The sequence below is a fragment of the Crocodylus siamensis genome, chromosome 2, assembly GCF_052110815.1.
Source record: "Crocodylus siamensis isolate JL-2025a chromosome 2, ASM5211081v1, whole genome shotgun sequence".
NCBI lineage: Eukaryota > Metazoa > Chordata > Crocodylia > Crocodylidae > Crocodylus > Crocodylus siamensis.
Genome location: NC_143396.1, coordinates 275,818,340 through 275,832,619, shown reverse-complemented (window position 1 = coordinate 275,832,619; position 14,280 = coordinate 275,818,340). Strand labels below are relative to the sequence as shown.

The 14,280-nt window shown below is 42.0% G+C and overlaps 1 protein-coding gene across 3 annotated transcripts in view; it reads right to left on the bottom strand.

Annotated features, from left to right (window-relative positions):
- Positions 1-4,587: 4,587 nt before the first annotated feature.
- LBHD2 (LBH domain containing 2) overlaps positions 4,588-14,280 on the bottom strand; it is a 32,598-nt gene continuing 22,905 nt past the window's right edge. For 2 of the 3 annotated variants that reach the window (XM_090034082.1, XM_090034084.1), the window contains exons 3-5: positions 14,021-14,111; positions 12,085-12,280; positions 6,717-10,102 (exon numbers count right to left, since the gene is read on the bottom strand). In XM_090034082.1, the coding sequence (XP_089890208.1) occupies positions 10,026-10,102; positions 12,085-12,280; positions 14,021-14,110 (363 nt within the window). In that variant the 5' untranslated portion in view covers position 14,111 and the 3' untranslated portion in view covers positions 6,717-10,025. Of the gene's footprint in view, positions 5,446-6,716; positions 10,103-12,084; positions 12,281-14,020; positions 14,112-14,280 lie in introns of those variants that run through there. The other variant, XM_090034083.1, reaches the window with a different exon arrangement.

Below are 14,280 nucleotides of genomic sequence, written 5' to 3'. Positions count from 1 at the left end.
TCCTCCTCTTTGCAGCAGAAGACAAAGCAGAAGTGTACCCTGGCTTTGTGCTTACATAGCCATCTTGGGAAAAGGGAGGGGGATCCATGGCATCTGCTGTTAACCTGCAGACCACCCCATTAGTTGGCTCTCTCTCCTAGCTGGCTGCTGATCAGGGTTTCCCCAGGGAGCCCAGGCTCTAAACTAAGATTCTCCAGTAGGCTGAGCTGCTCTTGATCCGGCAGGTTTGCTCACAGGAAGAGATGAACCTGTCTGATACTGGGAAAGGGGAATTTCCTGAAATGAGTATTTTCCTCTGCAGGGCTGTGAATAGACTGTGGATTAGCACAGCTCAGGCCATACAGACCCGGCAGCTGTCAACAGGGACTGATCCCAGCACCAGATACTCACCCCTTTGCTGTTGGTTGTTGTTTGCATTATGGTAGCGTTGGGGACCCCACTCATAGACCAGGATGGCTTTGTGCTGACCGCAGCGCAAACACAGCAAAGAAAGAAAGGGAGAGTCCCCAACCTTGGGAGTTTAGATGCTCGAGCCAGTAGGTCTGAGGGCTCCATTGTGTTACCTTGTGCCGTCGTATGACCGAGTTCAGATGCGAGGGGATGACGTGATCACGTACACCTCAGACAAGTTTATAATTAAGCACGTGTGATGGGGTTAAATATTGGGTTCATCTGGAACTTTCCTATTCATTAAAATGAACTGCCTATGAAACGGGGGTTGCAGGAATATGGCACGCTTAAAACTTCCAGCTGGTGGAAATCCCTGCCAAATGCATTTCATGGCTGCGTGGAGAACACATGCAAGCTCTGCTTTTACAAACAGACAATGTTTTAAAGGATACAGAAAGGCCTATACTTAACGAGGGAGCTGGCCTTCCTTGGGACCCTGGCTTAGCTTGAAAGCCTTCATCTGCTATGCTTTTTTCCGATACATTACTGAGCATTTATGGAGAGCAAAGTTTAAAATAACTCGTATTATTCATTTTTTAATTTCCTCGGGACCCTGTGTCTTTCAGCTACACTGTAGTCTGTCCAAAGCCATTCCCCTGAAGTCAGGGGATTAATATAGGTGTGTGCAAGAGCAGAATTTGGTCCTGGCCATTGATGCTTCATATTATTTTAAGTACTTCCAGTCTCCTGATAAAAAATATGAAAATCATATAGATTATTGTCAGCAAAACAGTGGCTCATGCTGAGCTAGCAAATCATTTTCTGCTCTTATTTTGACTCACTCTTGGAACAAAGCAGGGAGGATTTAGCTCTGCATGTTTAAACTGGGCTGAAAAAAATGGGTGGGAGAGAAGACACAGGGCTCTTTGTCCTCTCTGGAATTCATTTAAAATCTCAGGGATGAATAAGCCACTTTATTTAACCCAGTCTTGCTAAAAATAGGTAGCAGCACCTTAGCTTTTATGTCAGCTCCAGGATTTGGATGTGTCACCTCAGTTCCAAGTGGACCTGAGATCCAGGCTTTAATTTTACATGTGTGCAGGGCACAAGCAAAGAGGGAGCTAGAAGTACGAGGGGAATTGAAATGTGATTCCAAAGAGTTAAGGAAAAAAAAGGGGGAAGACAAAAATGGTAACAAAACTGGTAATGTGTGAGCAAAGGGGAGGGAAGGGGAGGGCTGGAGGGCCCTAAATATGGTCTCTGCAAACAGCAGGGAAAAGTCAAGGCTTGGATTTTTCTCTCAGATTTACCAGTCGCTCTCTTGAAGTCAACAGTTCCTCTGGACTTATGCTAGGAAGGTGGATAGGCGAATTGGCCTTAAATCTCTCTCTGCCTGATTTTTTTTAAGTGTTTTTCTTTATTTTTTTTTCTTACTGTTTGCTACTTTTCTCTCCAGCACTGGACCCTTCCCAGCATGCTGTGCTGTGCCCCAGGCCTTTATTAAGGTGTTCCAGTTGGCCCTGGTCTTGCTCCCATTGAAGGCTTTGGCAAAATTCCCACTGGCTACAACGCAGGTCAGCTCAGGTCCATTATTTTCAGTGTCACGCTGGGATTCATGGCACAGGGTATGTCCAGTGTGCTGTTGGGAGTGGTACTCTCAGACAAACACTATGTGTGCTGCAATACAGAGGTGGGCAAGAATATGCATATCAGCAAAACTATTTCAGCACTTCCGCTTGGGAGAGACAATTTCCCTGCCAAAGTGCTGCAACAGAGGTAAGACCATCCTTATTGCAGGTTACAATGACAATGGTCTAAAACCAGGTCATATTTTATTCATATTTGACCTCCTGATAAATTGTATCTTTCTGGAGATTCCTACAGAAAGGGGTTTAGGGACCCTAGAAACTCACTTTTGCCTGATGATGTAATCTTGAAATTCTTGGCTGCAAGGAGTCAAGAGGTTTGGTCGCCTCACTGAAAGGATCCTATTTCCATGCAGAGGCTGCTACTATGTGGCTGCCCACAGCCAGCTTAAGCAACTTTGGGACCATCTTCAATGTTTTAGTTTTAGAGAGAAACTGTCCCTTTTACCTCCCCTGACAGTGCCCCCAAACTCTCAACCCCATGTGGCAAGGACATAAAATAGGTGTGTTCAGATCTGGGGAGTATGTGTTTGTGGTGGGAGTTAGAGGGCTACTGGATGAGTTGATAAGGAGCAGGGGAGACTAGTACTGTGCTGAAGGCTCAGTATGCTGCACTGCCCAGTGAGTCCTGGGCAAATTTTTCTGGCAAATTCACTGTATTCTGTAGCAGCACCAGAGAAATTTTATAAAATAGTTTGCAGGGAGTGTTCGTGAAATAAAGAACAGAATCAGTACAGCAACTGCTCTGTTATTAACTCTCGGGTTCGATTCAGTTTATTTTAGGCTCTCCCTGCACTTTCAGTGTTTAACATGGCACAGACTTCTCTCCTGACAACGTCTAGCTGCCTTGTAGAGCTCACCAGAGAGGTAGCTGGGGATCTGGGTAGGAGACAGTCGAAGTTTTTCAGTGCCTGAGACTGAAAGGATGTCTGGGACTGTCAGATAAAGAAACTAGGCTGGTTGTTTCTGCTCAAATCATCAGCAGAGAAATAATTCATTTAAATTATCCTTAGGTTTCAGAATTAAAATATCAGTTCCTGGGAGACTGAAACATCAACTGAAGGAAATGGGAGGCGTGGACTATCACACACCCAAAAACCAGGGAGGCTTCTACAAGAGAAGCACAACTCCCTCCTGCCATAGAAGACACAGACAAAAGGGACAATTTTTGCTCAGTCTGGCCCCTGAAAGCACATTGTGTGAGGGTTCAGATGGAAGACACTCCAAAATGAAGTGCTTTCATTAATGTCTGTCTGTGCACACCAGAAGCAGGGCTGGGCTGACGCAGCTGAGCCCTACTGCCTGTGCTGTCGTCACAATGGGAGGGGGGAAAAGGAGCAGAGGGAATTTAGTTTGGGGGTTTTGCAGCTTGCGCTAGAGGGTGGGGCGGGCAGCTTGGAGCCCTCCTGAGGTGGGGGTGGCTCCAAGCCACCTGCCCTATCCTCCAGTGCTGGCTGAAAAAAACCCAGACCAAACTCCACTGCTCCCTAGCCCCCACTCCCATTCTGAAGACAGAGCTGGGGCTGGATGGCGGCAGGCACGGGACTAGGGGAGAGCAGCTGCAGACTGGCAGCCTCTCCAAATTGCAGATGAATACCCCAACACTTGGGACCCAAGAGTGAACATCTATTGGGTCTGGGGGTCACTGTAACTCATAGTGCTTCCTGTGAAGTGCTATGAGTTACTGTGGGGAGCTGCACTTCTGTCTGCGACTCTTGCATTCCTTTCTCTACCTGCTCCCCGGCTGGGACTGGCTGAGTTCTGCTTTTCTCCACTCACAGAAGCCAAGAGCAGCATTTGGGCTTACACTGAATTTACCTCATTCAGCTGAATGTATGTGTTCCCACCTACTCTGCATATTACAAAACTAACACATGCACGTCCATATGTCATCTGGTATGTCTGGAAATATGAAAAGGCTGTTTGGTAGTTTAAGTTTCCATAATTTAAATGGCCAGGTACAAATAAGTTGTCACAATGTGTAAAAGCTAATGGTGAGGCTTGACTTCATTTCATAGTTTCATTTAGTTCTTGGAATAAATGTAGTTATGCGTGTTCTAAACAAATTCCCAGCCCAACATGTCGGAACTGTAAATGGGTGTGAAAATATCCATATCCCTTGTAATGGAACGTCTGGAACCTGAAAGAATACATGATGTTATGGGACAGAACAGAGGAAGAGAGATTAAGTCACTAATAATTCTGCTTCTCTGAAGATTTCTTTTAACTGGATTTCTATATATTAGTGCCAATTCTCTGGCTTGAGATAAGTCAAAGCCATCTCAAACAAGGTCAACTCAACTCAAATGTCAAAGATTTTTGCCAAAACTGTTTGAAAAAAAGAAAGAAAATTGTTTTTGACAAAATTTCCAGATGAAATTTTCAGATTTTTTTAAACTCTGTTTTTTTAAACAAAATGTTTGAGGTTACAGACACTTAGTTGAAATCCCAGTTTTCCACAGCTGACTGAAATAAAAGAACATGGAATATAGGAAATGAATTCATGCTCCCAAACTGTTCCTGGGGAGTTCTTCCAGTCTGGTCTATGCCAGAAAAACAGGGTCTGAGTACAAACTTCATAATCAAAGAGTGGACATGGTGTTTACATGCTGTCATGAGCTGAAATGTCTCACTGTGGATAATACAGGGTTCTCGCATACTTCCAATGTAGTGTTTTGTGACTGCTCTCTTCTACATCAGGTTTAATGAAGACTCAAAATGGGATGTGAATTAGGACAACAGGGATACTTTTTAGTGGAATGTACCACAAGAATCAGATTTTCCCATTCTGACACTGACTTTTTATTTGCCAGTTCAGTTGTAAAAGTGTCCAACAGCACATATCACAAAGGAAGCACCAATAAGCAGAAGGCTGAATATGCATGGCAATTATATGCGAATATGCAGATCAGTTCAGTGAAAATATCTGCACTTAACATTACATAAATTTGAGGCATTCTGCTGGATTTTAGCCAATTTAAAAAGATATATCTATCTGTAGCTTGACAGAAGGATAGCTCTTTCCTCTTTTCATCCTAATTAAAGGTAAACTGTCCATGTTCAGACCAAAGTAAATATAAAACTCATGGCTCAACACAAATCTGCTGTTATCTGAATAAAGTTAATGGTGTCTGTTGACACTGCATGCTGTAGGGTGATCAAGGGGGATTATAGTGTTTCCTCAGATATGGGAACATGCAACAATGGAAACCAATAATGCAAGACATGAGGGAGAATTTCCATATAGTGTCATTTTAGATATCAGTTTTTAAGGTTCTGCAGCAGGAAGGATGGTCCAGTGGACAGGATGTGAGACTGGAATTCAGGAAACGTAGGCTCGATTCTAGGCTCTGTCACAGGCATCCAGTGAAACTTTGGCAAAGTCATTTTCTATATGATGTACCTCTCTCTGTAAAATGGAGAGATTACTAATGTGACTAGGATGATAAATAAACTCAGGTTTATGAGGTTCTCACATGATGTGGGTGATAAATAAATAGTAGGAAGTGCCAACTGTGCCATGCTACAAGATACCCTAGACCAGGGATTCTCAATCCCCAGGCCAGGGCCCAGTGCCAGGCCGCAGTGGGTTGGCTGCTCGTGCACAGCACAGTCGGCTGCCAGACCAGAAGTGACCACGCACCGGCAAACCACAGCCCCCTCCCCCCAGAGCTAGGCGGAGAGGCCACGGATCGTTCTGCAGGGCCTGCAGCAGCGCAGGGTTTGGCCCACACCCCTGCCTGGGGGATGGGGGTATTCTTACCCAAATTCCAGCTGCGGTTGACTGTGACTGCTGGACCATGATTTGCTGGGCTGCAGCATAAAAAATTTGGGAACCCCTGGCCTAGACAATAGTGGGATACCACTAAAAGTAGATCCCACTCCTAACTGGGGAAACGTTCTTATTGTAGGAAATGGCTCTCACTATGTTTGATGTCTTTCACTACACTGACACACATGCACACCAAAGTGTTATGGTCCATTGCGAGTATAAAGTCTTAAGTGTCAGATTGATTGACAGAATGTCTAGTGCTTGAGTTACATGATCTTTCTCCTTTTGGTAACATGACATTTTGGGAAAAATGCTGTTTGTTCTATGACAGATTATCCTGGTCTTTCATCTTATCTACTAAATGACCTCACTCTTTCAGCATAAGCACACGATAGATGTGCTTCAAGTAATGCAAGTCCCCATTGGGCTTTACAATAACCTTTTGAGCAAATGTTTAAAATGTGCTTGGTATTAAAAGGTGAATGAAGATGAGTCAGTTGGCCCACTGCTAGTACGCCATGCTACCTTTGAGTTCCACACAGGGCAACAGAGCTCAGGAAGGTTGCTTGAACAAGAGAAGTTCAAATGTTTGCCATTTTTAAGACAACACATAAGGAATAAATTCCAAGCTCCCTTGTCTAGGAGCAGTCCTAGTAAAGAGAAGGGAAATGGCAAATAACACATCTGCAGAGCTTGATTGTCTTTAGAACAGTTTATACTATACCATTGGCTGCATAAAGAAAAAGGTGAGAACATTCATTTTGTAGTGTATCAGCATGCTCAACTAACTAAAAAAAACCTAGAAAATGGCTTCTCTGTATTATATGTGGAACAGGAAGAGCACAGATCCACAAATGTCTAATGTTTTTCAACCAAGAAGCCTTTGATTTACCAGTTCTTCAAATAGATCCATTATAGGCTTTTAATAGACTAAATTGTGTAATACATCTATAGGACATACAGTAGTTGAATAGTATATACAGATGGCATTTTACAAAATTAGAAAGAATTGAAATAGAGCAAAATCCAACAATGCCTTATCCCATAAAACTTTCTTTCTGCACTACATGAAATATTATCCTACAAGCTAAACTAGAAAAATATGACTGAATGTCTTTTTTTAGTTTCTACAAAGCTTTTTCATCCAGAAAAAAATTACAAAACAACCATTGAGTTATCAGATAGACAACACTGTTGCACACAGACAAAATAAATGGGCATATACAGACCTGCAATTTGAATAAATAGAGTTTGTTTTTATAAAGTATTTTTTCTCTCTCCACCTCACTGTCTTATTTTAGGGCCGCTGGCCTTTCTACAGCAAAATACAACCTTCTCCTTTTTTGGCTCTGTGTAATTGATAAACTGAGGCCATTTGGCTTTAGTATAACGCCTGAATTTTAAGAATCCATTGGTTTTATTACTTCAAATATTTAAAGGGCATAATATGAAAGACAAAATAGGAAAGCGAAAAATAATTAGTCTCAAAAGATGAAGTCTGGAGACTCATTATGGCTGTAGTTTTATGTAATATAATGAAGTAGGTATTCATGTGTCCTGTTAACAGAAGTGTTCCTAACCCACATGCAGAAGCTTTGGTGTTTCTGGGGAAACTTGCTGAAGAAAGGCCCACTAAACTTTGGGTGGAAGCAAGATACGGGCCACACTGGTTGGGAAGGGTATCCAAAAGCTGGCAAAGGATAAAACCTGGGGAAATGTTTTTAAATGACAATGATTTTCCCTTTTTGAAATTAAAAAAAACCAAGGAGATATGTTCAGAGTCACTCATGCAGAGTGGGGCAAAACTGTTGATTATTACTTGAGCGTTACATAGTTAAACCCAGCGTCTTTCCAGGGTTTGTTAAAAGTTCTGGACCACGAATACAAAAGCACAGGTTTTAAAGAGTGCCACATATCCACCCAGTTGCCTCACTGGTTCCTTAAAGTCTGATTACTTGTGTGTTTTTCTGTACTGGTGAAAATGATACACATCATGCCCAGTGCTGTGCTCCCCTTAGTGCCGTTTTCATTGTCCCAATGCCTGGCTGGCTGGCCCCTAAGTATATAATGTGTTACTCAAGCAAGAGTCTTGAGTTTGTTCTTGCCTTTCCAATTTTGTGAAAAACAGTTCTGCCACCACACAAAAGGGGATGACAAAGACCAGGAGCCAGAAAGAACTGTATGAAACTCTTGAAACTTGCAGTTACTCCCACAAATTTTGGACAGTTTTCAACCAGGATTTCATTCAAACAAGAATATTAATGGGACAGAAATAAGCAAAGAAGTCAAAGGCAAGCAGGCAAAACAAATTGTTATGAAGATTCAGAAAGCAAAGCTGAACCTAAAATTGCATCATAGTATACTAAACTGCTTATAAAAGGGTCGTTGATCCCAAGCACCCCAAATAATGAACTATATCTTTATAGATAAATTAATCTTGCTTTGAAGTAAAATAGTCTCTTTCCTATGTATTAATAAACATTCATTGCACAGAATTCTTTACGTAAATATATTAAATTTAGTAGCTAAGAATGTATAAAATTATCTTATTAATACACCTGGCCAGTAGCTATTAGTGATCATTGCACATTGAAAAGCTTCTTTCAGGGAAAATTATTACTGGACGCAGAGTACACCTGGAAGTAAATTTAGAGTGACTGCTGGAAGGAACGGTGTTATTCCCATCCATTTCCAGCAAGCTGCTCTTCCCAGCGGAAACACTGATTAGAAGTGCAGAACCTGTCCAGTCCTGAGAAGGAATGCGCCGTGGATGCGCCTGCCCTGTACCGTGATGGGCACTGATTGGTGGAATCCAGACAGCACTCCATTACGTTCTGGCCAATAGGAAGTCAGTCTGGCCCAAAACATCACCTGCCAGGGGCTAGGGCCCAGAGTGGGGCTTTCCCACTGGAGGAAAAGGCTACAAGGACCACAGCAGACACAGAGAATCCAGGCAAGCTTAGGGTCATCCATGGTGCTCTTGTTCTCAGTACCAGCTCTGGCCTCTAAGATGCATAATCCGTCTCTCTGGCTGTACCTGCTCCCAGGGCCTCAGCAGAAGAGATAAGAGCCCCAGGCCATATGTTCTTTAATAGTTAGTGTTAATATGGCAGGCGTGAGGATGAAATACATCTCCCTGAGCCCTACCCTGCCCATTCCTCCCACACACTGCCCCATTCTTCCCTCTTCCCCCAGAGCAGACCTTGAGCTGTGGAGGGAGGAAGGTCTGTGTGGGATGCAGAGGAAGGGCTGCCTCATGTTATTGCAGTGAGGTCACTGGGGACAATTTGGGCCTTATTTTATATACCAGACATAATAAAATAATAGTCACAATAGTTCCTATGAAAACTGTGAAACAAATTCAGCCCTGGTGGAAGCAGGGGCTGTCTCTAGTGGCTTCAATGGAGATGGTAATCCATCACACCAGGGCTGAATCAGGCCCTGAATTGTGTGTACAAACAACACAATCCACCCAATCAAATCTACAACAAACAGTCTCACTCGACAAACACCAGTGACTACGTATTCCAGTTCATCAATGCACATCGATAAAGCATTTCTAAAACTTCTGACTTCTTGTTTAAAATGCAATTAATAAGAGGCTGGTTCACTTCAATTTGCACAGATTGGTCAAAGGGTGAGTACTGCTCTAATCTGCACCTACAAAGGTAATCTTGAATTTCTACGTCACTATTTATGCAAATGTTACACTTGTGTCTCTATACAAAAAGTTACAAAGTCAAATGGTGACATTATATTACAGCTATTGTCCATAATATCACAGTGCTAGTTATAAATGGCTAAAAACAAGAAAGATTTTTAGATTTAAGAAGTTTCTTCTGTAGAATTATAACCCCCTTGTGCTGCTGTTGGTACCTGAAAGCAGCCTTGCTTTAAAATGTGAATCCACTAAAATATGCTAATTGAAATTGAGAGCATTTTCACTTTGTGATCACATTGTAACTGAAATGTGGTTGTTTTTTTTAATGCATCCCATTGGTTCTTCAGGAAAATTAAGCAAATAATATGAATCCCAGCCTGAAAAAATTTAAATGTTGAAATATAAACAGTTCTAAAGCCCATACATTTCTGACCATGTATTAACTAAATAAAAACCTTTGCAGATTTAAATACAGATTATTTTGACATGTCTTCAGAATGTGTTAGCTTTTCAACAATGCTCACAATGAAGTTTCACTTCTGAGACCTGGCAGTTCCTAGTCATCCTCTTCCGTTCTGTTTTCAATGGTATCTGTATTGTCTTCCGCTTCTTGAGCTGGATGTGCTAAAGTATCTGCAAAGAGGTAGTTCATCAGTATTTATTTCCTCATATGGCTATGACAACCCTGCTTGATTCACTGTGCTCACTGAAGTAGATAATACACATTTGTGTGTTCAGACTTACAATTAGTAATTAACTGTACTTTCAAACCAGCTGTGACATTCAGAGTAGGGAACACTAGCTGCACAGCAACTCAACTTTCCAGGTGACTACAGACACCGAAAATTGATATTACTGAAATGGAAAGGTGCTGATTACTCTTGTTTAAGATATAACAACTCCCACTGAAGTCTCTGGCAATGTAGCAGCTGAATAAAGACTGCAGGAACATGCCTTGTTAATGAAATCTGCTCGAGTTCCCAGTACCAAGGACCTCAGGTACTGGTCTTTGAACTATTGCTCAGCAAAAATTAATGGTCACGATACGCAAGCAAGGCTTGTAAATGTAGATCCTTTTAACATTTCCTCTTGAATTAGACAGAATGATTATACCCTGCTATCGCCACATGCCTAAAGCCCAAAAATACCAGCTGAAATGGCGTATCGTTTGACTGACTTCAAGAAAAGAGCTATTTGCTATTGCCTGATTCTGCCTCTTGAAGATAAGGGAAACTGCAAACAGCAGGGGAAGAATATAGCATCTGATTTTGCAACCACTATTCTCAAAGGCAGCCCTGCCGAAGCCAGTGGGAGTTAGGACTTCAAATGTTGATGCCTTTAAATGCAAACTACATAAAGGTTTGTAGAGATGGGGGAATATTGAAGCTAAACAAAAATGGAACAAATAGAACAGCCTACATAATGCAGATCTTAGTATAGGACATATACTCTGACACGTTCATATCTCTAGCTAGAAATTTACCACTACGTGACACCATTAGTGATTATGCCTGAGCATGTCTAAAATAACGAACATCTCAGTAACATTCTGAAAACGCACAGGTATTAGACATTTTGCTTCTAAGCTAATATATTTATGTATATATACAGAAGGTGATTATACAGCTTTTGAGACGCTTGTTTCTTGGGTCACAGCGAACTGCTAATATGTAACAAGCTGACTTTTGGTCATTTGAATAGACAGTGGCAAATTTGCTGGATTTTAAACTTTTCAGATACTCTAGTGCAGAGGTGGCCAACCTGCAGCACAAGTGCCATAAGTAGCACAGGCAGCCTCTGTGTGTGGCACTCAGCAGACTAGAGAGGGAACAGGGAGCATGGCCTCAGACACAGCAGGAAGCAGAAAGGAAAGCAGCAAATCAGGCAAAGAGCCCAGGGAAGAAAGCAGAGCAGTAGATCAGGCAGGGGAAGGGATGGGAGTGGCATTCAAGGAGGGCAGAGGGCTAATTTATAGCACCCCTGCCAAAAGGTTGGCCCCCACCGCTCTAAAGATCTAGAGTTGGAGGAATGAGTTGGAGGGCTAGATCTGGAGTGTGGGGCTTCTCACCACGGCTGCCAGAGCCACTGTATCAGCACTAGTAGCTAAGGATTTACTGTGACTCCACTCAACCTTGCAATGGCAGCTGCTGAACCTCTGCATCAGTGTGGCCAGCACCCAAGAAGGTAACAGTGCCACCCCTCAGCCCCCCCCCCAGCACCAACTGCCATGGGTTTTAGTTGCCAGCGGTGATTTAAAAAATTAAGTTCAGTGGTGCACTCACTCTCTGCTTGCTGCCTGCATCAGCTGTGACAACGGGGCTTGAGCAGCAGTGGCATTAACTCCTTTGTTGTTGGCAACTGTACTGTAAGCCTCCTGGGCCCAATGACCACCCTCCATGGGCAGATCCAGCCCACAGGCCATATGTTTGACACCCCTGCTCTAAAGCAAACAATGAGTTTTCAGTCCTTTCAACTATCTCAGATCAGCTCAGGTATTTCTAAGGCATCCATCAGTGTAGCATAGAAGTACCCATCGCATGCCTCTATATGTCTTCTATAAATTGCCATGCTCTGCACTGCCTCAATATCAGAGGGTAGAAATGATTAATTCATACCTTCCAGCCCCATTTGCTGCTGTTGAACACGGACTCTTTGGTCAGCAAGGGGATTCTTATCTTCCCCTGGTTTCAGGTCATCAGGTGGCCAGCGTAGCTCCCCACTTTCAACTTCCCCTGACTCAGTTGGTTCCACCACAATGGATGGCAGTCTTTTTGACAACTTGGGATACTTCTCACGCGAGTCTGGAAAAGCCTTGTAAGTTTTTTAGTGATATATATGTCAAAAAGCTGCACAAGGATTTTCATGGAGACTGTGATGGTGAGTGCTTAGGAAAGCTGTCCTGAGGAAGAGGGACTTCTCTTTCTTTACTGATTCCAATGTATTCTCTATATTTTCCCCTCTACCTTAACATTACCCATACCCCTTAAAAGCCCTGTGTCATATACTGCCAGTCAAGGAATACTGGAGAGGACACTATACCGAGCCCACTGACCCCATTCCCCCACCCCACTAGCTGATGTGCACACTATTAAGGGATACAAAGCTGCTCTTATGGCTGTGGATACTGTCTTTAATAATCTCCAGTTGTCTGAAGAACAAGAGATTGCCTTCTTTGGCCTAAAGCATATGGACAGCATGCAATCACTGAGATGACACAACATGCTTAATAAAAGTAATCAGAATGCTTTAGCAAAAATGTCATTGTATATAGCCTAATATGAATCTAACATTTGCATTTAATGTTTGCAAGAAGTTTAGGACAAAGTCATAATTATGTTACTAAAATCTAAGATGCATTTTTAAATCCTTTGTCCTTCCTTGCTATGACTCCAATGTGATTTATTCACATCATCTCGCCATGACAGTTTAATAAGAAGCTTCATTTCAGTGAATTATTATGTAGAATATAAAACTCAATATTTAGTAACACAATCATACAAAATGGGCAACCTGGAGATCATTTTCACCGAAAGACAAGCATCAATTATTATCAGTAGCTATTTTATGTTACATCTTCCAGTAACATACTGTATCAAAAACTTTGAATGGTACCTTAAATGAATATGGACAAGGGGGCTAAATTAAGGTTTCACAAACCACCTAAATTCGGGCATTTCCTAACTTTTGAGAGCCTGACTTAGGAACTGTAACTGTTTTCTTCTAACATTGCTTTTTTTGTGGGCAGTATCAACTTCACTTGCATCAGTGACTTTCATGTTGAAAAGTAAACTTGACATCAAGCAGGACCATCCCAAGGGAATTACTTCCCTGGTAGTGACATCACAGCAAACAGTCAACTAAAACAAAATGGGAATTTTAGCTGCTGTTTATGTAGTTCAACTTGAGAGCCTGTTGGCAAGTGCATTGCGATTGTATGAGTTATCCTGAGAAAATCTGTTTGCAGCTTGAAATCAACAGACACGGGTAGTGTTGCTGGCAACTACATAACATTCATCTTTGTTCAAGGCTGAAACAAGGACTATAAACAGTACATGAAAAAGTGGACAAGTATAATCTTAGTTCTGTTTTGTATCATTTAACCTCTTCCTTTAAATTAAAACTCACTTTGAAGTTACCTGGCTATCCTGGCAGTAGTTAGAGGAGGTGTGGTAAGATATTTGCTGTATATGTCCTTCTGTAGCGATGTCTAAGCCCCCCTCCCATGCTCAAAATATTCTACATGTTTACCATTATCTTATTTTTTGCAATAACACAGTATGAGTTACTGATAGGCCTCAGTCTTTGCCTGAACTGTTCCACTTTCAATATCCAGATAACTTTACAATTACATGAAATAGCACTTCCTTCTATTCAACTCACTAGCAACTTTGCCATTGGCTTCACTAAAAGAATGATCCTTCATCTTTAAATAGGATTAAACGTAAAGTTCAGAGAGTGTTTTACCGGGTCTCTCACTGTCGGTTTTGCTACTTGGCTTAATATTTACTGCTAGTTATTATGAAGCAATAAAAATACTCTGTTTATATTTACCTGGGTAGAAGGGCCTCCTTCTTCCTCAGGGGATTGGCTTAATGTAAATTCTTCCATAACAGGTTCCCGTGTGTTCATCACCTCTGTCATGCTGCAGACATTAAAATTGAGTTGGACAAATTCAACTTTGTTCCTGAGCCCCAAAGCATTTACATGAAAAGACAGAGCCACGGTATTTTTTTACATATTTGTTAAACTAATTTTGTTGCAAACTGCCCCTTATAATAACCCTTTGAAATGTGCTTCCTTATCAACATTGT